We start from the raw sequence: 25,429 nt of genomic DNA on the forward strand, positions 1-25,429 counted from the left end.
AAGGAAGGGAAATTCCTCAAACAGTTTACTGTTCTAAATGACTTCTAATGAGACCCTATTTTACCTTTTCAAACCCTACCTTTTATGATTATGCTTTTTTTCTCCTTTAAATTTAATTTGCAAATTTTCTTTGTTTTGAATTTTCCCTTGGGATTTAAAAGTGCTTTGCCCTTTGATTTGTTATTAATATTCTGTTGGTGCCTTGGAACATTTTGTACCGTGGATACACCTCTTTCCCATGGCTAAGGAGTCGTATACGTCCCTAAACTAAACATACACAGGCAGCATTCAAGAGGACACAAAGAAATGGACAGGCTGTAGATCCAAGAAGTTATGTGTGCACTAACAACGTATTTCCAGCAAGCCTGAATTGAGACCAGAATGGACAAATAAGTATTTCATCTTCTCACTGAAGTATTTCCACCCAACTATCTTTCTTACCCAACTTTCTTCAAATTTCCAGTCAGAACTAATACATTTCCCTTGCTCATGCTTTTTCAGACAATGCAACAATCGGACCACATGATCCTTCTTTTCTTATTTGGTATCTTCCCCACTGCTCTACATTATTCCTTGTCTAAGAAACTGTAGACTTTTAAGGTGCAACTGCTGATCAATGCTTGAAGGAGAGGAGTAAAATGGAGGAAGTTAGCCCGTTAATTCAGCTTATTTATTCTTGACTTTGCTTATCAAAGTAGATTCAGGTTTGGTGGTGTCTGTGGCTTATTCAGTTTTGGAGTTCTTCTTTAGGAAGAAAAACATGAAATAATTATAAAATTATTTTGAAAAGTAGGTACGTATTTAGATTGAAAAAAGAATCTCAAAAGATTATAAACTTATTTAAAAAGCCGACAAATACCACCAACATCATAAAATCCTTAAAAACAATATATCTATGAATTGCCTATCACACTTCTATAATACTTTTTCCTACATCTTTATTTGCATATAATTTGATTACCTCTTCCCATGACAATAATTTTGTAATATTTTCTGTAGAGAGAATAGAAAGATAATTCAATCTTTCTATTTGTTTAAAATTTTCAACAAATATTTTAAAAAATCTATTATGTGCTTGGCATCATGAAATACAAATATGAGTTTATAGTTTGGTGAGTTCAGAGTTCTTGATGACTTACTTTAAATTATGATTTGTTGGCATTTTCAACATTCTTTCAACATGCATCTTTCAAATGCATTTATGTTTCATGGTGGAATTCTACAGGTATAATTCAAAGCATCATTCTGTCATAAAGGCAACAAAGTACACATATTAACCATCAAATATAAGTACAAAATAATTTCATATAAAATATGTTTTAGTACTAAGGGAATGATCACTGTGGAATAAACTTATATAAAAAAAAGTTTTGAAGTTGTCTTGCTACAGCACAGAGCTGAAAAAACATTTGAGAATGATGAGCCCTGCCAAGGGGCAAGAAAGTACTAAACATTCTGATGGACCAAGAGGCCTGAAGTAAAGTTATGAAGGCCTCATGGGGGCATTACCACTGGAGGTAGTGGTAAAGTTCAAGGGTGTCAGTGTGATGGATGTCAGCACCAAGGCACGAAACCAGACAAATCCTATCTCAGTGGGGACTGACGTAACATTCAAAGACAAGATGGGCTTGGTCCACTGCAATGGAACTCAATGGGGCCTAAGGAGAATTGTTGGAATGCTTCCTATATAACAGGAGATGTTTCAGGTACTTTCTTGAATTAGGACACTTAAATCCTCACTGTCCTTTAAGGCTGTTCAGTTTTTATCCACCGTCTTACAGCATGGTAAATAAGGCATCAGAGGACAAGCAATTGACCCAAGATTGCATAGTTGGTAAATGGAAGAACAAGGCTTTTCACTCAGGTAGCTCTTAACCACTGTAGTAGGTTGCCACTGTGCTAGATATTTCTCCTTCTCTGCTGAGAATCTGCAGAAGCTTCTCACTGCACCCATGTTTCTCAATTTCAAGGATGAAATTTTGATCTTCAAATTGACTAAATATTTATCTGAAAGAGATTGAATTTCACTGAGACTCTTCAAAAAAAACCCAGCTTTATTGATATATAATTAACATATCATACATTTTACCCATTTAAAGTGTTTTTTATGTATATTTTCAGAGATGTGTAACCATCACCACAATCAATTTTAGAACAAGTCCATTACTCCCAAAAGAAACACCCTGCCCATTAGCAGTCACTCACCATTTGCCCCTAACTTCCCTAGCCCTATGTAGTCATTAACCTATTTTCTGTCTCTACAGATTTGCCTTTGCTGGACATTTCTTATAAATGGAATCACGCAATATATGTTTTGTTACTGACTTCTTTCACTTAATGTAATGTTTTCAAGATTCATCCATGTTGTAGCCATATTATCAGTATTTCATTCCTTTTTGTTGTCAAATAATATTCTACTGTGTGGAATTACCACTTCAAAAAAAAAATCCATTCATCAGTTAATGGATATTTCAGTTGATCCTGCCTTTTGACTATCATGGATAATGTTGCAGTGAACATTTGTCCGCAACACTTTGTGTGAACATGTGTTTTGTTTCTTTTGGGTATATATAAAAGAGACTTGTAATCTAGAAATTTCTACTCACAGCCTATATTTCTGTATTGTCCACTCTCTCTTTCTCATTCCTTGCAAAAAGTTTCTTTTTCCAGAATCCTATTGATATCGATGTCTCCAAAGTTATGAAATTCTTCTACCTTACAAATATATTTATTTTATAAGTTATAAATTTACTCAACAATCATACAACAAAATGTATTTTATTTATTCCAGTTCTGTACTAGTCACTATATTGAATGCTGGAGATACAAAATAAGCTAAAGGATGTCCTGCTTTTAAGGAATTTATATCTAGCTGGGGAGATGGAGAAGGATAGATACAAACATAGACAATTAGAATATTATTAATATGTGTTATAACAGAGACAACCAGCGGGTACTTTGAGTGTCCAGAGTAGGGGTGCTTATTCTGTGAGAGTCAAGGAAGGCATCACAGAATGTGTGATGCTACTGGGGTTCTCCTGAGTAATATAAGAGGGCATGAAGATTGAAGGGCATTCTAGGCAGAAAGGGTAGCATCTGCAAATGTCCTGGGGCAGGAAGAGCATGAAACACTAAAAGCAAGAACTGTGGTGTAGATTGACTCAGGTAGGGTGGAGGAGTGATGGCAGGTGATGTGCGAAACCAGGCAGCAGTGAAATTACAAAGGATGCCGATGCCTTTCTAAGGATTTAAACTTATTTTGTAAGTAATGTGGCTCCGTTGAAAGATTTTAAACTGGAGGATTAGTTATTTCTAGAACACTTAGAACAACATGAACTTAAAAAAGTGAATCTTATAAAGAATTCCTGAACCATATTTACTATCATATTTTATGACAGAGTGCTTGACAGTTAGACAGGCCAGGATTGGTGGTTGAAAGAACTTACCTGTGTAGGAAGGTTTTGCCCAGGCATTATTGTTTTGCTGGTATTCCCCAATGAGTGTAGTTCACATCTAAATATAGAACACTTTGACTGCTATTTTGTTCTTGTAGGGAATCATTCTGCCTTGTGAAGTTCAGGACCTCACCACTGCCTTTTCAAAGTTTTGATATGTTCTGCATTAAGCTCTATAATACCACACAGAAATTTTAAAATCACCCACTGAATTTCTTTGAAGATCTGTTTCAGCTTCCCTGAACACCTTCTTGTTTGTTTAGTTATGCTGTCAATGCTTCTGTCAAACAAGGAATCCCTGGATGGCCTCAAGCCCTTTGGGGGCAAAGCTTTATCTTGATGTAGCACCTATTCACTGGATCTTGCCAGTTTTCACTCATCTATGTGCATGTTTAAAAAAGAGAGAGAGGAAGAAATTAAGAAAGAAAAAAAATGAAAGAAAAAAAGAAAGAAAAGAACAAAATGAATAATACACGAAGATAGGGGAAGTTCCATAGAGGAGGGTAAGAATATCATTAGGTCAGACAGAGGGTTATGTAACTAATTTAGAAGGTCAGTAGGAAAATTAAGTCACCTGTTTGTAGTTTTACAGATATTTGGCAATAATAAAGATGAATAGATGTACATTATTAATGTATAATCATAATCACAGAACTGCAAAGGACCCCAAAAGGATTCTCTACCTACATATGTCGTTTTACATTTTGGACTATAGGCCATACTTTCCTAGGCATTTAATTAGAAAACTCTAGACTTTTCTCATATGCTGTGTCTACTGTCACAATTACAATGATTCTCCCTCTCTTCCAACTCTTCCTTTCTTAACGAGTAAGAGCAATTCCTTTATTTCTTTTTAAGAAGTATGGAGTACAGAAGTCACCATAATGTATTTTCCAAAATTCCTTGAGTATTTAAGTAGCTGCCAAAGTAGTGTTTGTTCAACAACAATAGAAAATTCTAAATTTCAGTCTAAATTGATTGGTTTAGAATAGAAAACAGAAAACAAACTGCACTCTGGGGAATATTGATATATTACCAAATGAATTCTAACCCAGATATATCAAAGTTCTTAGTTTTTATATATATCTTTAAAATTGGACACTAAGAGGGTATAAAGGAAACATTTGAAAACTGTATGATATATATAGTCCCTTATTCCATTTCAAAGATAGGCTTGAATATACCAAGGATTTTCCCCCCATTTTTCTTTTTATTTAGTTTTTTATAGAGGTATAACTTATGTACTGTAAGGTGCAGATATCTTAAATATACAGCACAATAAAATTTTACATATGTATAAAACCTCCCTTGCTGTTTTTCAATGCTGTGTATTTTCCTACTAAATGGATATGTCACATTTCATTAATCTAGTCTACTGTTGAAAAACATTTGGTTTGTTTACATTTTGGGGCTATTATGAATAAAATTGTTATAAACATTCTTGTACACAAACACTGATTTTTGTTGAGTCTGTACTTAGATGGGGCATTTCTGGGTCACAAGGCATACAAATGTTTAGTATTTGGCAATGCTGCCGAAAGTTTTTCAAAGTGGTTATACCAATTTGCAAATGCACTAGCTATGAGACTTCCAACTGTTCCACATCCTCGCCAACACTTACTATTGTCAGTGCTTTTAATTTTAGTCATTCTGGTAGGGGTACACCCACTATGATTTTATTTGCATTTTTTGATGATGGATGACGTTGAGGATGCTCAATGCCCATTACAGATATTATTTTTTTGTGAAGTGCCTCTTTGGGACTTCGACTCATTTTTAAATTGTTGGGGTTTGGGGGGGGGTGCATAGGCTTCTTTGTATATTCTAGAAATGAGTTCTTTGTGAGATATAGTTACTGCAAGTATTTTCTCCTAGGCTGCAACTTGCCTTTTTACTTTCTGAATGTTGTCTTTTGATGAACAGAAGTTCTTAATTTTAATAAAGTTCACTTTATGAATCTTTTCTCTTATGGTTAGTGCTTTCTGTGCCCTGATTAAAAACCTTTGCCCCCCTTCATGCTCTAAAGATATTCTCTTATTTCTCTTATTTATTTATTTATTTTTTTGGTTGTGATGAAACAACTTATTGACAAGACTATCTTCTTCCTTTCTAAACTGCAGTGGTATCTCAGCTGTAAATTGGGTGATCACACATGTGACGATTTCTTTCTTCACAGTGTTTCAATAGTATGTCTATCCTTTTGTCAGTATCACACTGTTGTACTTACTATGGCATTAAAGCAAGTCTTAGTGATAGTGTAAGTCCTCCAACTTCTTTTCTGAGATTGTCTTGGCTATTCTAGGATCTTTGCAGCTCCATTTTTATTACAGAATCTGTCAATTTCCACCAAAAAACTTGTAGGATTTGACTAGGATAATATCAAATATAGATTAACTTGGGAGGAATTGACATGTCTTCCATTTAACATAATAATAGTGACTCTTCCAATCCATGGACATTGTATATTTCTCCATTTAATGTTATCTTCTTTATTTTTCTCAGCAATGTTTTCTAGTTTCAGTTTAGGGCTTACCCATTTTTCCTATATTCATCCTAGGTATTTGATATTTTTTATGCTAATATAGCTAATTTATTTTTAATTTTTATTTTCCTACTGTTTGTTCTTATTATATATGTGCAGTTTTGTGGGTATTGATGGTGCTAAACAACTTATTAATTTTAATAGTTTAATTATATATATTTACCTTGATATTAAAAAAATATATTATTCACAATAGAATAAAAATATTATGGAATAATTAGAATTAAATCTTCAAAAGTTGTGCAAACAAGTCATTGAAAACTAGAAAGCATTATTGAAAGAAATTAGACATATGATGTGCATGTGTTGAAAGACTGCATGTTTAAAATGTCAATTTTCCCCAAATTGATCTATAGATTCAACAAAATTTTAGAGTCCCAGACAGAATATTTGTAGTAATTGATAACCTCATTTTAAAATTCATATGGAAATGCCAGGGACCTAAAATAGCTAAGAGAATTTTGAAAAAGAAGACGAAATTTGGAGGATTAACATTACCTGATTTTAAGATTTTTGAAGCTACAATAATCATGACAGCATGGTATTGGTGTCAAGCTAGATCAAAAGATCAGTAGATCAATGGAACATAATGGAGAGTCCAGAAATAGACCACACATATATGAACAACAGATTTTTGATAAATATGCAGATGTAATTCAGTGGAGAAAGGACCTTCTTTTCAACAATGGTGCTGGAACCATTGAAAATACATATAAAAAAACAATCTTTGATCCAAACCTTACATTATATACAAAAATCAACCGAAAACAGATCATAAATCTAAATGTAGAACCTAACACTATAACACTTATTTAAAAATAGGAGAAATTTTTTGTAACCTTGGGTTAAGCAAAGGTTTCTTAGGTATGAAATCAATAGCACAATCCATTATTAAAAAAATTGATAAATTGAACTTCATCAAAACTAACTTCTTCTATTTGAAAGACACTATTAAGAGAATGAAAAGGCCAGTTACAAATTAAAAGAGGTATGTCCAAATTATATATCAGACAAAGAAATTGTATCCAGAATATAAAAAGAACTCTCCAAAGTAAAATTAAAATTGACATTAAAAATTGAAAAAAGATTCAAACAGACACTTTACCAAAGAGGATACAGAAATGTCAAACACATATAACATCTTTAGACCATACCAACTGCTGGCAAGGTTGTGAAGAAAATGGAACTATGTTGCTGGTGGGAATGTAAAATATTGCAACCACTTTGGAAAAAGTTTGGCAGTTTCTCAAAAAACTAAAGATAACATCATATTGATAATCCAACCATTCTGCTCCTAGGTATTGACCCAGGATAAATAAGTTTATGTCCATACAAAGAGTTGTACATGATTCAAGCACCTACATGGATAAATCTCAAAATTACTATGCTGACTGAATGAAGCAAGAGAAGAAAATAATACATATGATTTCCTCTATATAAAATTTTATAAAATACACACTATATCTATAGCGACAGACAGGTGATCAGTTTTTGCCTAAGGCCAGGGTGAGGAGTCAGTGAGGTGCAGGAGGGAGAGATAATAAAGATACTTGAGGAAATTTTGCAAATCTGGATAAGTTCATTATCTCGGTTGGGTTGATGGTTTCGCTGGTGAATATATATGTCAAAGCTCATCAAATTGTATACTTTAAATATGTGCAGTTTATTCCTTGTCAATGATTCTTCAATAAAGGTGTTAAAAACTTTATAAGGTAGTTATGCTACTTTCACTTATAATTTTTTTAAAAAATTGATATTAAAACTAATTATTTGTATAGTTGTTTGTGGTATTTGTTAAATATCTCATAGCAAGATATTATATCTATCTTTTCAAATTCATTAATTTATTTAGCAAACATTCAAAGTGCCAGACATTAGGGTGCTAGAGAAACAATCATAAAGCTTTCCAATTAGTGGGGTAGAGAACTAGAATTTACTGAGTACTGAAGGAGTACAGAGCATGTCACCCTACGATATGCTTTGGTATATTGATTATTTTGAATTGAAGTAACTTGAGAAACATCAAGAAGGGCTCTCAGGCCTTTTCCTTTCCACCTAAAAGCAGGTCATAAAATTTCCTATGAGAAAACTGTCCTTCCTATACCAGAAGAGAGATTAAGATACCATCCTTATCAACAGAAACTAGGAATTGATGCTGAAATGGGTTTGTACAAACTTACTGAAACATCCCTTATCTTCCACTAGTTTTGCTGCCTCTCCCTTGCCCCCAGAATACTTTTCCTAGTCACAATTTACAACCCATAGCCCAAACCTTTGTCTTGTCTGTGTGAAATCCTTCAACAAGGATAATTATTCACAACTCTGTACGTTAGATACTATTACTATCTCCATTTTACAGACGAAGAAACAGTCTACAACATAAACATTACCTAAAAGTGTAAAATAAACACTTAAGCCATATAAAATTAGCAACTATTTTTGTGTAAAATTTTGTCTTGGAGTTACATTGAACAGCAATGATAGTTAAAAACAAACATTTGGTGGTTAGACACATTCAAACACATGCGTAAATTTCCATTCAAGCCACTTACAAATATGAGTTGCATTTGTATCATTATTTCTTTCCATTATGGATAATAAAAAGCTAAGTAAGCTTTTATTTCTAGAATTTGATGTATCACCACTTCAAAAATATAAAACTAAAACTAAAGTGTAGTTTCTTCAGTAAAATAAGGAGGTTGATTTTTTACATAGCATCATTCACTTTGTGACCTAAGAAATGACGCTTAATAATAGGTTATAGATTTATTCATTAACAACATTCATCACCATTTAAGGCCAGTATCTAAGAAGCTATATTTAATAATCTTAGCATGTTACTGTGTTGAATGAGTGTTCCCTGAATCCTTTATGATCTGATGATAATCATTTACATGGCTAAGGGCAGACAGGTGTTTACTTAGAGGTATTAATGCAGGATGGAGCACATAAATGGAACCACACAAATGCATGGTGACCTATTGTAGTCAGGTTCTCAATGAAAATATACCCGTTTATGAAGAGTCTTTTTTTCGCCTTTAATACTTGGACTAATTCTTATACCAAACGTATACAAGTTTGTTAACGCCTATTAGTGCCTAAGTAGGCCGCAAAGATGAAAGTTGGATAAGACACGGTTCGTGCTTTTATTGAGCACACAGTCAGCTTTCTCACTAGATTATCAGAAACCAAGTTTGGAAAATAATCTGGAACGCCGGCGTAGGTCAAGGATCCCGACTCGAAATATCAAGTCCAAACTAACAAATTATAAGCGGTGTAATGGTGTAATTCGTCTCCTTCGAAAGCCCTGTCAGTCAATTTGTCTGTGGGCGCGGCCTCGCCGAAACGCACCCCTCCCGTGAGCATGAGTGCGCATGCGTCCTCAGAGAGGCGAATGAGCCTGAGAGGTTGCCGTACTCAGATAAGACGTCGTGCGTGCGCAGGCGCTCAGCGCTGAGGCCTGCCGGAAGCCAAGATGGCGTATAGGTGTTTGCCAGGCCGCAGTTGGCGCCTGGTCAGTATCTGAGCTGGTAGTTTGTAAGCGGCTGTGGCGAACGCCCTCTCCGCGGTCATGGCCAGGCATCGGAATGTCCGAGGCTATAACTACGATGAAGGTAGGTGGCAGGGTTATGCCGGGACGTCATTTTCATCGTTCCAGCCGGGATCGCAGCCGGTTGGCACTCACTTCCATATGTTAGTTTCTCGTCGGTGGTGCCAGGCTGGCGTTCAGAGGAGGCTCATTTGGAGAAAATTACAGGCCGCCTGAGCTCCACCGAATGGCGTTGTTAAGTCGTGATTTTTGCTTTCTGGGATTGGTTTTATTTAGGGCAGGGGAGGTGCTGCAGGGCCTCATATGGAAGGACTTTTGAAAAGGTTGGGCTCCGGTGATAGTTACCCACGTAAGCATTATTACCTCTCCCATTGTTTCCCCCCAGGTTGGCTACACACTTTCCTACTTCGAGCTTCTCTCCCCGACCCTCCTTTCAAACAGGCCCATGAAACTTTCTTATTTGTAAAACAAGGATTGACTTAATGCTTACATTCAGCTGTTCTGCTGTAACTGTTAGATTTATAGGGTAAATTTTGTGTGTTTGTTCCTACACACTTAGTGCAGAACCTGGCTTGAATTAGCTGACAAACTTATTTTCTATGCTTTTCAAGTTAAATTGGAAACTTAGGAGATGGTAGAAAAAATAATACATATTAAAAAGGCCCAAAGAGTAAGTTGATCAGATGACCTTGAGGTGTGTACTCAGTTCTTGGTTGGTCATGCTGAATATAAATGTACTTTTTGGGAAAAAAAAGTAGTATGAGAAGAAAGGGGGCTTCTAAAAGGACTTATTGATTTTAAAAGTGAAATAAAACAATATGAATGTTGTCCAGGAGTTTAATCTCTATACAGTGGATAATTATAGGCATCACCAAGCATCATACAAACTAAAACTATAAACAAGTATGAAGGAGTGCAAATGAATAAAGATCTCTCACTTTGTTGAGTACAGAGCATGCAGTGTGCTTAGTATATTGGTGGTGGTTATTAGCATTCCCAGCAGATTATTCTAGAACATCAGTATGCTCTAATCATAGCGGAGGGCAGCTAACACCCTTTGCTACATTTGAAGGCAGTGATCCAGTTAGCCTGGCACGTGTTAGGTTCCTGGTGGTCACTTCAGAATGGAATTCTTTTTCAGTGTTGCAGTGGATGTTAAGTATTGCCTGTGGACCACTGTTACCTGAGAAATGACTTTAGCCTGGGAGATACTTTTGCAAATATGCTGTAAAAGACATGAATAGGTCTAATTACTACTTATGCCTTTCTTTAATAGATATTTATCGTGTCCTCAATCAACATTGAGTGTTTGGAGTACTGTTTGAGCTTTGGGGACCAACAGCAAGATGTTTGAGGGAGTTTAAAGAGGGAGATACACAAGTAACAGATGATTATGAAGTGCTATGGGAGCTACTTAAGTGAGAACAGCTGTTCAGAACGAGTCGGAGGAGTTTAAGCAGAACTCGTTCGTGAAGGAAGGCATCCTGAAGGAGAGGTGCTTGGCTTGAGGGAGTGAGTGCTAAGTATCTTCTCACCGTAGCCACCCCAGATCAGGTTTTCAGATTTCTTTGGAACGATTGATGATATCATAACCAAGCTGTTTCTATAGCATCGGAAGTTCATCCCCTTTTCTTGCTTGTGAAAGTTCTACTTATTTTAAGTGTCCAGTTTTTTTCTTTTCTCAGTTAAGCTTTCCGTTCTCTCAGATAATAATTTAAAAATTCTCAAAAGTAATATAACTTCATTACAGAGATTTTTGTGCTCCAAAATCTATTGGTTCCTTTCCTTAACTCTCATTTTGTTCTTCTCTGTAATATGGGTAATACTTTACAAGACTGCCTCACCTACTAATTAATAAAAGTCCCAGGAAGGCAAAGCCCATACTTTATTTTTATATTTACTCCATTAGCCAGTACAATGCTTTATGTGCAGTAAATACTCCAAAATATTGTTGAGGAAAAGAACCACTCTACAAAAATCCCAGGAAAGAATTCTCTTTATCTTCTGATACTGTAACACTTTTAGGGTTCATTTCAGTACTGAAAAACTGACTCAGTAGAAAAAGATTCTTGTTGTCTTTAATATCCAAATATATATTTTTTGTGAATGGCTTCTCAATTATTTGCTAATAATTTTTTATTGAGTCGGGATTGTGATCTAATAATTTATTGAATGTGTAAAAATTTACACATTTTAATCCAATAGTAGCATTTATGTAATTTTTCTTTGCCATAAATATTTGGTCTCAGCCTTTGAACATGCTGTTCCTGCTGCTGCTACATGAATACCCTCAGAAATTAGCTAACTATCCTTTGGAATTGGTTTAAAATATATTCCTGGGGATCTTTCCCTAGCCACCCCACTCCCAATTCTGTTTTTGTTGTTCCTATGTGTGTTCCCAGATCATTCTGTATTCTTATGTCTCAAACACTTGTAATATCGTTTTGTAATTGCTCGTTTTCTCGTCTGTCTTCCCTTGTTAGATTTTAGGTTTGTAGAGATCTGGGAATGTGCCTGCCACTCAGTCTTGTACCCCAAATGTCTCTGATAGCCCCTGGCATAGTGTTAGTATTTGTTGAATGAATAAATACTTACGTAAACATGTTTATGTTCTTTGTGGGTTTTTAGTTATAGATTGATTCATTAATTTATAATAAAACAAGTGTTAATTTATGCCAAGCATGTGTCAGGTAGTTGCCTAGACAGTCTTGCCCTGAAGGAGCTTATAGTCCATGGAGTGAACCAGGTATGGTGCTTTGAAGACATTCAGTTAGAGGAGTGTGCTAGAGAATAAAAGTGGCAGGCAGGGCTTGCTGCTTTACCCGGAGCGCTCAGGGAAGACTTCTGAAATAGATGACATTTGAGCTGGAACCTTAACTAGGAGAAGGAAACAGCCGTAGGAAAAGCTGGGCAAAGAGCATATTCTAGTCAGTACGAAAAAAGGCCAATTAGCTAGAGCAGAGGGGAGTTTAGGATAAGCTGGGTTTTGTGCATTACCTAGCTTTACATGAAGAAAAACTGCCTTCATGGTCTGATTGTATACCCTGTGCTAGTCAGTTGTGTGGAAAATAAATGTTTTGGTTAGAGCAGGCATCTGGTGAAAAAATGGATGGAAGGCTTATTTCAGATTTTTGTCAATACTGGAAGGACAATTCAAGTACATGGTGTATGGGATTATTCTTTGATCACACGAAGTGAAAACTTGGAAAAACTTCTTAAAACTCAATTAGCTTAAAAATCTAAAAACATGTATGTCTTTATAAATATAGAAAGTCTGTAAATACCTACTTTGGGTAGAATTTTTAGAATTTTTTTTGAAAAGTGGACATTCTAAGATGAACAATTTAATTAATTTAATTTAATTTATTTTGGAGAGAATTCAGATGTTTCCTCATTAATAACTAAGAATATAAAAAGAACTTGTAAGTGAATTTATCTCTTGTATTTTTATTTTAGATTTTGAAGATGATGATCTCTATGGCCAGTCTGTAGAGGATGATTATTGTATTTCACCATCAACAGGTGAATTTTTAAAAATAATTTGATTTTCATTATTTGGGTATTTAAAAATGTAAAGTAAATGTTATTGTCATTCTAGGACAAGCATGTTCCAGGAGACTGTAATATTATGTACCATTTAGAAAGATAATTGTATGTGAACTTTAAAGGTATATAAAATAATTTCTTTACTTACGAATAGAATTTAAAATTTTGATTCCATCATTTGACTTTAAACAATTTGAAGAAAACTCTGAAAACTATGGTTTTCCAATATTCTTTGCAGCATGCAATTAATCTGAATTGACTAAAATGGTAATTTAGTCAATAATGAAAATCTAAAACTTCTGAAGGCAGACAGCAGTTAATTTTATATTCCCAGGAAAATCTTGAATATTAGAAACACTGAAGTGTTATGCATAGACTTCCCTTCATACAGTACTTTATCTACTGTAAATAAACCAAATACATGTAATTCAAACTTCTGATGGAACTGCAAAGTGATTTAGAGTTCAAATTCCTGTAGGATTCCACATAAGAGCTGCATCTTCTGTCTCATTTGCTGAAAAATTTCTTCCTTGCAACCATATAACAAAAACATTTCCTCTGTTCTTTACAGCAGAGACAGTGTCTTTTTACATATATATGTATATATATTTTAACGTCTATTGGAGTATAATTGCTTTACAGTGGTGTGTTAGTTTCCGCTTTACAACATAGTGAATCAGCTATACATATACATATATCCCCATATTTCCTCCCTCTTGTGTGTCTCCCTCCCACCCTCCCTGTCCCACCCCTCTAGGTGGACACAAAGCACCGAGCTGATCTCCCTGTGCTATGCGGCTGCTTCCCACTAGCTACCTGTTTTACATTTGGTAGTGTATATATGTCCATGCCACTCTGACTTCGTCCCAGCTTACCCTTCTCCCTCACCGTGTCCTCAAGTCCATTCTCTACATCTGCGTCTTTATTCCTGTCCTGCCCCTAGGTTCTTCAGAACCATTTTTTTTTTTTAGATTTCGTATATATGTGTTAGCATACGGTATTTGTTTTTCTCTTTCTGACTTACTTCACTCTGTATGACAGACTCTAGGTCCATCCACCTCACTACAAATAACTCAATTTCGTTCCTTTTTATGGCTGAGTAATATTCCATTGTATATATGTGCCCCATCTTCTTTATCCATTCATCTGTTGATGGACACTTAGGTTGCTTCCATGTCCTGGTGATTGTAAATAGTGCTGCAATGAACATTGTGGTACATGAGAGACAGTGTCTTTGATCCAGACCTTTTTCTCACTAATTTCCCTAACAATGCGTTTGTCTTCAAATTTTAGCCTACTCTATAAACAGTTGGTTAAAATGCCTTGATAAATTTTACTATGCCATAAAAGCAGGTGCAATTACATATAGTTATGTACAGCATAAATATAATTCATAAAACTCATTTTCCACAAGTTGAAAGGTTTAATATCGTAATTAAAATTTCTATCAGTGTGCCTTGTCTTTAAAACCTTATAGTCTCCTGAGCTGTTTTGTAAACCTGCTTTATGCCTCCTCTTAGTCTCTGAAGACCAAATATGTCCCTTCTGACTTTTTAGAATTTCTTTTTCTTTATAAAGGCATAGGTGCTCTAGAAGTTGTCATAGCACCTCTACTCTTCCTGTCATCTTTTTTCCTGTTACTTATTACTCTGTAATGCATCTAGCTCTTTATGTGTACTTTAATCATTTAGCCTAACTAATCAGAGCCTTTCTTCTCTTCCTTTAATGTTACACTGTTATCAGTCGCGAGTTTATTAGGAGATAGAAATTGCACCAGTTGTTTTGCCAGAGAGATTTTAATGTAAAAAGTTGTTAACTAGGTATTAGAGACAAAAAATGCAAACCAAAATATCAAGGAGGTAGTAACTTTAGGAAGCATTTATCATCTCTAGTTCCTAGGGGAACCAATGGACAACGTTGAAGCCAACCTTTAGAACCTGGTGGGGGGCTCCTTTGAGCTGGGACCTAGATGTGTAACAAGAGGGTTCTGCTTTGTTGCTTTGCCACTGAAGTTCAGAGGAGGGACTGTGGAGCTGGGACTGAGACCTGAGGAGGGGATGCTCTGTGGCTGGGACTGGTGTCTCTGAAGGGACACTGTGAAGCTGGGCTTCAGCCTTTTGAAGAGGGAATTCTAGAGGGCTGTCTGGTCATGGTTGAAGCTGGTTCTGGGAGTTTTGGAAAAACTGCAAACTGATATAAATTGCAGTTACTGGAACAAATGATTTCTGCAAGATGAAGTGTTGCTGGGGTGATGGTGACCAGATAAGAAACAAAAAGGAAAGGAGCATGTGTGTTCCTCTTCCAGCCTTCCAGTCTCCCTTTAGCATCTCCTGTTGGCTGATCCTAAAAGGGAGCCAGCTGTCATAGAAGAAATGTGCTTTGCAGACTTCAACCCCAGCGTCACAGAGCAGAGTAAAGAGACTGGGTTAGAAGCTGAGAGGCGGCTTAATCAGCATTCCTTTAAAGCTTCTTCTTCAGTGATTCAAAAAGACCATATTTTGTAGGGATTAGGGATAAAAGAAATTTCAGTTTTCCCAAGGAACCTCCCAGGCACTTGTCATTTGCAGTGTGTTAAAAAAAACTCTATGGGTTAACCTTTTGGGGCACCTACAGTTCATTATCATCAGTTGACTAGGTGACAAAGTAATATCTGGTAGCACTAACTAGTATTACAAGTGAAGTAAAGATCATGGCATGTTCATGAAACTGAGAAGGTGATGTGGGTGTGATAATTAGATTTGAGTTTTAAAAAAAAATCTCATATAGTAGAGACTGGATCGACGGTGGTACATAAGTGGATGTAGATAGAGTAGTTAGGAGACTATTATACTAATCTAGAGGAGATGAGGATATTTCAGGACTGTGTTCTCAAAATGTGGTCCATGTATCATTTGCATTACTTGAGAATTTGTTCGAAAAGTAATTCTGGGCCCCACCCCATAGTCAGAAGCTCTGAGGGTGGGACACAGCTACTGATTTGAGAACCATTTGTTTAGGACAGGGGTGACAGCAGGGGATTTGCAAATAGATTCAAGAGATAATTACAGGAGCTAAGGTCTACTTGGAAGTTGGTGGACTATGGCTTGTACAAGGAAACCTTCATAGGGAGAGGGACTACTGAAAGACATCTTAATATTGCAGATTAATGCATTCATTTATCTAGGCTTGTCTCAATAAATCATGCTTAATCTTGAGTAATGAGCTAACACTACACAAGGTCAGGCATTCTGAAGGTGTTTTTCTGAGATTTGCTTTTATGGCCTACCTTTCTTGAGGTCATAGTTTATCCCTTGTCTCTCACAGCCCTTGATATGTGTCTTGTCTGTGGTTCATATTCAGGACAGTCTGACTCTTTGAAAGTTACCTCTGTATACTCCAGGAAGTCAACCGACTATCAAAGCAGGAGATAGTTAAATGGTTTTGACTTTCTTCTGTGACAAACTGGTATTTTTAACAAAAGCATGTAGTTTTGGATTTTTAAATTTTCCAAAACATGTATAAAGTAGTAGTAATATCAGATCAGACACTTTTCCTCTTTAGTGGTATATTTTTCCAAGCAATTTTCAATTAAAAAATAGTTTTAGAAGGATACTTTCTGTTCTTAAAGAAGCAGCTAATGTCATCGAAGAGATGATTGAATTCATGGTCTAATGAATTCTGGTAATTGAATGACTTTATCAATTAATAGGAGTTTCTCTAAATTTTATTATGTATTTTTTTTAACTCTACTAAGCACAGTTTTCTTGATGGAAAGGTGATTTCTAAATGTTATAGCTTTTTTTTTTCTTTAGAAAGATTGACTTTGATGCTGAATATTGAACATACATTAGGGAGCTGATGATAGCAAAAAGAGCCTATAAATAAAACTTTGAACAGTTATAAATCTTGTTTCAACTAATATAATTAGAAGTGGTAAAAGATAAACTGAAGCATATTAACATTTTTAAGAGTTTATTTGAGCAGACATCAGTTTGAATCAGTAGCTCCAAACTGGAAGTGGTTAGGAGCACTCCACCAACAGGAGCTGGGGCAAGGTTTTTATAGAGAAGACACGAAGCAAAGCAAGGGAATTATTTGGTTGGCTACAGCTTAACCCATTACATTATTTGGGGGAGAGTAGTTGGCTTTCTGTGATTGGTTGTTCTAAATCCTGAGGCCTTTGCAGGAATTGACTCTGGATTGGTTTTCCCTTTGCAACCAAGGCATTAGAGCCCCTTCAGTCTCATGGCCTCCTTGTATGATTAATTTAACAGTAGTTAACCTTATTCAGTCCATTCCATGTTAATTTATTGAGCATCAATTAACATGTAAGGAAGCTTGTTAAAAGTTCCCTTCAAATGACAGTATGGTGGGTAAAGAAGTAGTCCTGCCTGAAGGAGTCTGGAAAGGCTTTCTGGAACGAGGTGGGATTGGGACTGGTAAATTTGGGAGTAAGAATGGCATCCTAGAGAGGAAACAGCAGTGCTTGAGCAGTGGCCTCTAAGTGAGGCGTGTTTGGGAAGACTCAAATGATTAATGCAGTTGCAGCACAAAGAGGGCTCAGAAAGGAAATAGCCAAATTGTGGAAGAAGGTTTTTAATTTTAGGTGTGTAGTTTTAGCTTATTGAAGGTTTTTGAGTTAAGGGGGTCATGTTTTAGGAAAGTAACTGATGACAGTATACAAAGTGGACTACATCTGGGACAGATGAAAGGGGAGACTTGTAGGCTCTTTCCTACCTTCCCTGATGATACCAATCAGCTGGGAGTAATTGTAAAAATAGAGATTCCCTGCCCCATTCCAACACCACTTAACCAGAATCTCCAGGGGAAGAAGCCTAGAAAGCTGTATCTTTAATGAGTGCCTCACATAATTTTTATTTTAAGATGTTTAGGAAAGGAAGCAATATTAGGCAATTGCAGGAGTCAGGTTTTGAATTCTCTGAATTTTTATGTTTATCAAAATGCTGTAAATTATAAAAGTCACTATGGGTGTCCAATTTTTCAGAAAGCATTTCTGTCAAAGTTTGTGATTAAATTTTTAGAAAAGAAGAGCATTTTATATTTATCCTTTTCTCTCCATTGCTTTTCTCTCACTCTTTTTTATCATACTTGTTGCCTTTTGGCTCTCATTTCAACTTCAGAGATCTGGATGCTCCTTTTTTCCCCAGCAGCTGTTTTCCCTGGGGAATTTTCCTACCCACCGTCCCTCTGCACTCCCGGGCAAATCCAGCCATCATTTACTTCTTTTTTTTTTTTTGGGCTGTGTTTGGTCTTCGTTGCTGCACGGGCTTTCTCTAGTTGCAGCGAGCGGGGGCTACTCTTCGTTGTGGTGCGCAGTCTTCTCATTGCGATGGCTTCTCTTGTTGCGGAGCATGGGTTCTAGGCCCCCAGGCTTCAGTAGTTGCAGCACGTGGGCTCAGTAGTTGTGACTCACGGGCTCTAGAGCGCAGGCTCAGTAGTTGTGGCTCACGGGCTTAGTTGCTCCACGGCCTGTGGGATCTTCCCAGACCAGGGCTTGAACCCACGTCCTCTGCATTGGCAGGAGGATTCTCAACCACTGCGCCACTAGGGAGGTCCCATCATTTACTTCTAAAACAATGGCCACAGTTTCTGAGTTGGATCTGTGTGTGGGAGGGGGTAGGAAAAGCCCCTAGGAAGAATAGCTCCTTGGGGGTAGAGTAGAAGTCTGGATTTTGATAACTTCCTTTTTCCCTGTCAATATTTCCTAAGTGAAAATTGTTCACGGACATATCTGATTTCTTCTCTCACTTAATTTTTGATTTGTCTTAGGTTTTTCCTCACAGTTCAGAGCTATGAGAGAAAGTTGAGGAAAGTATATTAGTTAGTTTTAGGCTAAACTGAATAGTTAATTACAGCCAGGAAAGTAGTTTGAAAATCATCAGGCACAAAATGGCCTGGTTTACATTTTTTAATGCTACCACATTTTATTGTATCTAAAATGCCATGGATTGTAAGACATATTGTTATTTTACGTACCACTTAAAAAAAAAATCAGCTGTCAGTCTAAGTATTACGTAATACTAAGATGCCATTTGATTGTAAGACATCCCTCATTCTGAGATTTTTGACGTATGAAAAAAGTGGTCATCTTAGAAAATCTGTGAAACAGGATATTTTTCCTGCTGTTTAACCATGTTGACTTTGTAATGGCAGTATTGTATTTTACTTGAACAAGAGGGAGGGAAAATAGTGATATATATATTGCATAATATGTACATTTTTGAAAAACCTTGTGGTCTTTAAAGTTGTATACTGAAAAATAACAAAACCTCTGGGAAAAAAATAGGATCATGACAGACCACTCAGCCCGTAAAGTATCAATACTAATAAAACCAATAATCATCTAATAAAAATGCTTGCACATTTGGAAAGTTACATTAACTTCCTAATAAAGATATATTCCAGTATATATGGGACTTTACATTTAACAAAAAGGTGGAAGCTTGATAGAGTTGTAAGGAAGAGTTGAAACTAATGAGTAATGTTGCAAAGGCAAAATACTCACAGGTCTTAGAGAGCCAAGTGGTAAGCATGCACAAAACAGGTCACGTGGCCAAATGGAGCCAAGAGGAAGAATGTGGGGCTATCTGGCATTAAAGTACAATTCCAATTACAGTATAATGTTCTATGGTTGGTGTTATTGAACTTTGTATTTGCATTACAAAGTGTTGGGGGGAAAATCTCATAAACCAAAGCAACTTGAATGTTACCGTCATCATTCCCCTGTTGACCATTTGGTATAAACTAGTTTGTGTTAAGGAAACATGCATTATAGCAGAATAGATTGAATTCTCTCAACTGCTCTTTATTTCTCTTATTCTGTTCTCCTTGTTCAGGATGTCTTCCACCTCTTCTTCAGTTTTTCTGATGTTCTTGCCTTCTTTATTATAACTGCTCTAGTCTTCAGTGATTACTTAATCTTCCGTGCTTCTGCAGCACTTGTCATCTGTACTACTCATTTGGCTTTTAAAGTATGTCATTACCTTTTCTTTTTTTGCCTTTCCTGCTAATCTGTAAGGCCATCATTGATTTATACTATAAATAAATAGCACTTACGCCATGACCTTCTGAGTATAGGTGTTACCCTTAAGTCATAGTATTTTCTATTGTCTATATATGTGTTATCTATACATTTTGAATGCAGTTAGAGATTCCCTTTCATGGATAGTGCCTTCCTGAAAACATGCACAAAAGTCAAATGTGGGAACTCTGAGCAACAGACATACATGTTATGTGCTCTTCCAGAAAGCTAAATAATATAAGATCCTTGATAACACCTTGCCTTTAGAACACTCCAGAAAGCTAAATAATATAAAATCCTTGATAACACCTTGCCTTTAGAACACTGTATTGATGTTTTTATCCTCCTTAAACTTATTCTTTAATTTTATTCCTTCGTAATTGAATACATTCTCCAGGACTTGAGTTCAGTGGGCATCCAGTTGACGTGGAAGAGTGAACACTTTGGGCATTCATGATGATTCTCTCCTTTGCTCATACGTATTTCGTGTATGATACAAGCATACGTTGGCACTTTGATATTTTGTCTTTCTACCTATTAATGAAAAGTATAATGCCCAGTTATATGTTGAGTAATGACACTGCCAGTACTGCAGAGTAGCACAGACTTCTGTCTGAAAGTCAAAGTTAGGTATATGACACTAATATACAGTCTCAGTGTATGATTGAAGTATAAACTGTTTAAAAGTTAAGGCCTATGGGGACTTCCTGGACGGTCCAGTGGTTAAGACTTCGCCTTCCAATGCAGGGGGATGTGGGTTCGATTCCTGGTTGGGGAGCTAAGATCCCACATGCCCTGTGGCCAAAAAACCAAAACATAAAACAGAAGCAGTGTTGTAACAGATTCACTAAAGACTTTTAAAAATGGTCCACATCAAAAAAAAATCTTTAAAAAAAAAAAAAAGTTAAGGCCTATGATTTTGGTCAACTCTTGGGTTCAGGCAAAATTAGTAGTTCTTGGAAAGTGAAAATCTAGTCTGTTTTTGGTATTTTCTTAATTATGCAAATGAACAAATTTGATATGAGGTTTAAAGTATTTATATCAAAGAAAAAATTTCAGGGAAGATGGAGTAGTAGGCAAGGATGAGATATTAGGAAAGATAATTTTTGAAAACTGTGGAGAAAGTAAGCTCAGTGTTTATGAGATTGAAGGAAAGAAGGAAGACAATTATAAGAGGCTAGTGAATGGTTAGTAAGGACATTTGAGCAGAATTTGGGTATGATATGTTTTGTCTTTGTTTTTGTTTTCATCTGTTATTATAAATGTGGGCAAATGACTGTAGGTGGTAGGTCAGAATCTTTGATTTTTATTTTAACTGTTGTTAAAGAAAAAAGTTAATGGGAAATGGCTATAGTACAGCATTCTTTAATCATTGTATATTCTAGCTGCTCAGTTTATTTACTCACAACGTGACAAACCTTCAGTTGTTGAACCTGTAGAAGAATATGATTATGAAGATTTGAAAGAATCCTCCAGTTCTCTTTTGAACCATCAGCTAAGCGGAATTGATCAAGGTATAGTAAAAAGTAGTCTATCTATGTTTCTTATCTGAAAATGATTAATAATCAGTTTACCGGAAATTATCAATTTTATTGTTCATAATAATGATCGTGGGTAGTAATGGTGTGAACTACCATTATACCTTATATCTTCAAGGAAAATTTACATTTTATTAATTATATTTTGTGAGGACTAGATGGTTAACTGTATGGTTGAAAAATTATGTGGCTGTTATTTAATAACTGGAATTTTTGATTGAAATCTCCTTAGGAGAGAAACTTCAATGCTTTGTTTTCTTTTAGCAATATTTATTGTTTCGTAAGCTCTATGTAGAGCTTATGGTTAGATTACAGAAGCTCATTTCCTTGCAAAATGTTAGGTTCCAAAAGTCTGGTTTTTATAAAAAAAAAAAAATTTTAAGTCTGAAGTAATACTATATAGTGTCCTGATTGGTCACAGTCAGGTAAATTTTCAAGATAGAACTCGTAAATGGTAATGGCATTGGTTCTGAGTTTGCTTCTTTTTAGTTCTCTTAAACATTTTAACAAAGATATTTTATATTTTGGCTTTTGCCTTTTATAAATAAATTTCAAATATGACATTGTTTCAAACATACTACTCAAGCTATAGATTGATGAACAATGTAGTAGACCTAAAATCACCAGGTGTAACAGTAATGCCATCCGTTGGTAGTGAGCAGGGCTGAGCTGATTTGCTCTTTCTGTGGGGTGTGGCTTTGTTCTATAAATGTTTTTAAATTGAAAATTTATAACAATTTAAAAACAGGAAGGAGGGAGTATATGAATCTGAGAGCTGATCTTTGAATAAATCAGTAAAATATATGTCAGCTGCTACCCAAATCAAGAAAAATGGAGAAAGCACAAATACACAAAATTAGAAAGCGGAAAGGGAAACAACAGAGAATAAAAAAATTCATCAACTCGCCAAATACATTTGTCAATCTGGATAAAAGTTTGTAGAGGAGCTGCTGTATAAATTCCTTGATAGTTTTGATTATATTTTTAAAGAATGTGTTATAGTTGTCATTGTGGGGGGAAAGGGTAGGAATAAAGTAGAAGTCTTATACTTTCTCTGCTGTGCCTCAGTATGATTAAGGAGTTATGAAATTCAGAGTTATGTTTGAGAATGAAAGTTAATCATTCCCACCTTACATATGTGAGTAATTGCATGATAACAATAATAATGATTGTAGCTAACCTCTACTAACTGCTTTCTGGGTATTGTTCTAAGTGCTGTTCAGGTAATTGCATATTTAGTCTTCATAACAACCTTATGAGGTAGGCCAGGTATTGTCTTCATTTTATAGGGGAAGAAAATGAGACACAAAGTTACTTGGCTGAAGTTGCACCAGCTAGTAAGTGGCATTAGGATATGAACCAAGACAGCCTGACTCTGTATGTCTACTCTTTGTGTATGTGTAGACAACAGTTGCTGTAATTAATTAGAAGAGGCCCTGATGCTAGCTATATACTAAGTATTCTGTTCCAGTTTTAGTAATTCATGTATTTATGAAATAGGTATAATTTTTCAAGTTTAGCTTATTAGCCTATAATTAATTTTGGACTCAAGCAAAGCAGAATTACCCAAATATTTGAGAATTTATTTTTAGTAATTAAAAAAGGGAGCAATGGAAAAAGTATTAAATACTTCTTTTTTTTAAAAGAAAGGATATTGCGAGTAGATTCCTTGTTCAGTACGAAAGCATGTAAAAATGTAATGTACAGTGCATTCTGTGAACTGGTTTCACTGGATTAGGGAGTCTGAAAACTTGAGTTATATTTTGATTACTGCTAAACTTAGTAGTGCCATGATTTTCAGTCCTCTTATCTTTATGACTTAGAATTTGATATATCTAAGTCATAGAGTTACTGTGAGGATTACAAAGGATATATATACATATGTGTATATGTATAATGCATATATATATGTATTAATATTTTGAAAATTGTCAACTGCTATACAAATATAAATTAATATATTCATGCATTTTTATTTGGTGGCCCCTAGGTACCAAGTACTAGTTTAGGATCTAGGGATATAAAGCCTTTGCTTTCATGGAATTTACGTCATTATTGAATGTTATTAGTAATTACTTTTTATAATAACATAGTCATCAGAAAAGAAAAGTCCTTAAAGATTTTAGACATCCAGATTTAAATTTTTGTGTTTAAAATGAATGTCCGGGGACTTCTCTGGCAGTCCAGTGGCTGGAAATCCATGCTTCCACTGTAGGGGGCGCGGGTTTGATCCCTGGTTGGGGAACTAAGATCCCACATGCTGTGCGGTGTGGCCAAAAAAACAAAAAAAGAAATGTCCATTCTTTCCTTAATCTATTGGATTTCCTAATTTTTGTGGCATTTTTATGCCAAGTTATCTTGCCCATTTTTAAAGCATTGTTAAGGATGATTTTAGTTGGCTGAGTAGAACTGAAGTTAGCCTAAAATAGAACATACTTAATAATGGTTAAGGTAGTAATGCAAGAAATTTAAGAAATATACTTAGTGATTAACTGGGTTCACTAACTAGTTAGAAGTATTTTTATAATTAACCCTCCCTTTCTACACACGTAAAAAATCATCAGTATAGACCTCATCATCCTCATTGACTGAAATAAATTTTAGTGTATACAGTTTACGCTTTTTTCAAGGATTAGTCAATATTACTTTGGAGACATTTATTATAGTGATTTCTTAATTATTGAAATTGTTCCTCTGATAAGGGAAGCTAGGTATATTGTGGATAAAAATATAATCACTGTAATTTTTGCCAAGGAAAAATGAGTTGAACATCCTGCTGTAGTTTCAGATCCTTTTTTCAGTTTTGAAGATTGAGGGTTCTTTCATGACACCACTTAGTATAGCTTTTAATTATTGTTGTCTCTTCTAGCTCGTCTTTTTTCATGCCTTGATCACATGAGAGAGGTACTTGGAGATGCTGTGCCAGATGACATATTGATTGAAGCAGTTCTGAAGAACAAGTTTGATGTGCAAAAGTCTTTGTCAGTGGTTCTGGAGCAAGATAAAATGCAGAATTTGAAGGTCAAGAGTGAGGGAGCAATATCTACAGGAAAGATAGCAAAAGGTATGCTTTTACTTGTTCTCTTTTAGTTTTACCGTTAATGCTTTGAAAGAGGCTTTGATTTGATTGAGCTGTTAAGAAAAATGCATGAAAATTTTGCATGTTATAATAATTCTTAATTATTATCAATTGATTTTACAGTTTGTGAATTTTTAAGCTCAATGGCTGCGTTCCCTTCACTCTGTTAAAGCCTGTTTTTTATTTCCCTGCTTGTTCTTGTAACTAACAGAATATAAGGGAAATAAAATTAGATAACAGCAAGACAGAACACTTTTTGCTTTTAATTATTGGGTTTTTTTTTAACTTTAGTGGGTTAGGAGATAGAAATTAATAGCCAGACAATGTCAAAAAAATCCCTTTATGGTTATAACATTTTATGAATATAATTTAGTTTTATTTAAATATCCTAAGTATTATAATTCTACCACTCTTTCATTTCATAGTCAGATCTTTAATTTTAAATTTTAGTATTTGGGGTTAAATTTAGAACTTAGTCCACAAGAGAAGGTAACCAATTATATTAATTGGTATGATGCCTGTCAGGAGGAGCATGGTGATTTGTTAACTGGGTTGATATTTCTCATAACCTAAAGAGTAGATTTTTGCCATAGCGAAATTGTATGCAGTCTGTTACTATGAAATAAGGGTCATGTTTATGTAAATTAAAAATTTTTTTATTTTGGTGGGGGGTGGGATGCACTTTTAACTGGCCAATA

At 35.4% G+C, this 25,429-nt stretch overlaps 1 protein-coding gene and 1 long non-coding RNA gene across 5 annotated transcripts in view; one reads left to right on the forward strand and one right to left on the reverse strand.

Annotated features, from left to right (window-relative positions):
• Positions 1-9,388: 9,388 nt before the first annotated feature.
• The window catches only part of HBS1L (HBS1 like translational GTPase), an 83,283-nt gene continuing 67,242 nt past the window's right edge, over positions 9,389-25,429 (forward strand). For 3 of the 4 annotated variants that reach the window (XM_082474662.1, XM_082474657.1, XM_082474659.1), the window contains exons 1-4: positions 9,432-9,611; positions 13,004-13,069; positions 21,500-21,628; positions 24,522-24,716. In XM_082474662.1, coding sequence (XP_082330788.1) covers positions 9,569-9,611; positions 13,004-13,069; positions 21,500-21,628; positions 24,522-24,716 — 433 coding nt within the window. In that variant the 5' untranslated portion in view covers positions 9,432-9,568. Of the gene's footprint in view, positions 9,612-13,003; positions 13,070-21,499; positions 21,629-24,521; positions 24,717-25,429 lie in introns of all 4 variants that reach the window. The other variant, XM_082474658.1, reaches the window with a different exon arrangement.
• On the reverse strand, positions 14,066-21,491 carry LOC309667004. Its single transcript, XR_014267467.1, has 2 exons — positions 20,424-21,491; positions 14,066-20,370 (listed from the first exon to the last, which is right to left on the reverse strand). It is a non-coding gene; the product is annotated as an uncharacterized lncRNA (long non-coding RNA).

Source organism: Balaenoptera physalus, assembly GCF_965194825.1.
Source record: "Balaenoptera physalus genome assembly, chromosome: 9".
In the NCBI taxonomy this organism is placed as follows: domain Eukaryota; kingdom Metazoa; phylum Chordata; class Mammalia; order Artiodactyla; family Balaenopteridae; genus Balaenoptera; species Balaenoptera physalus.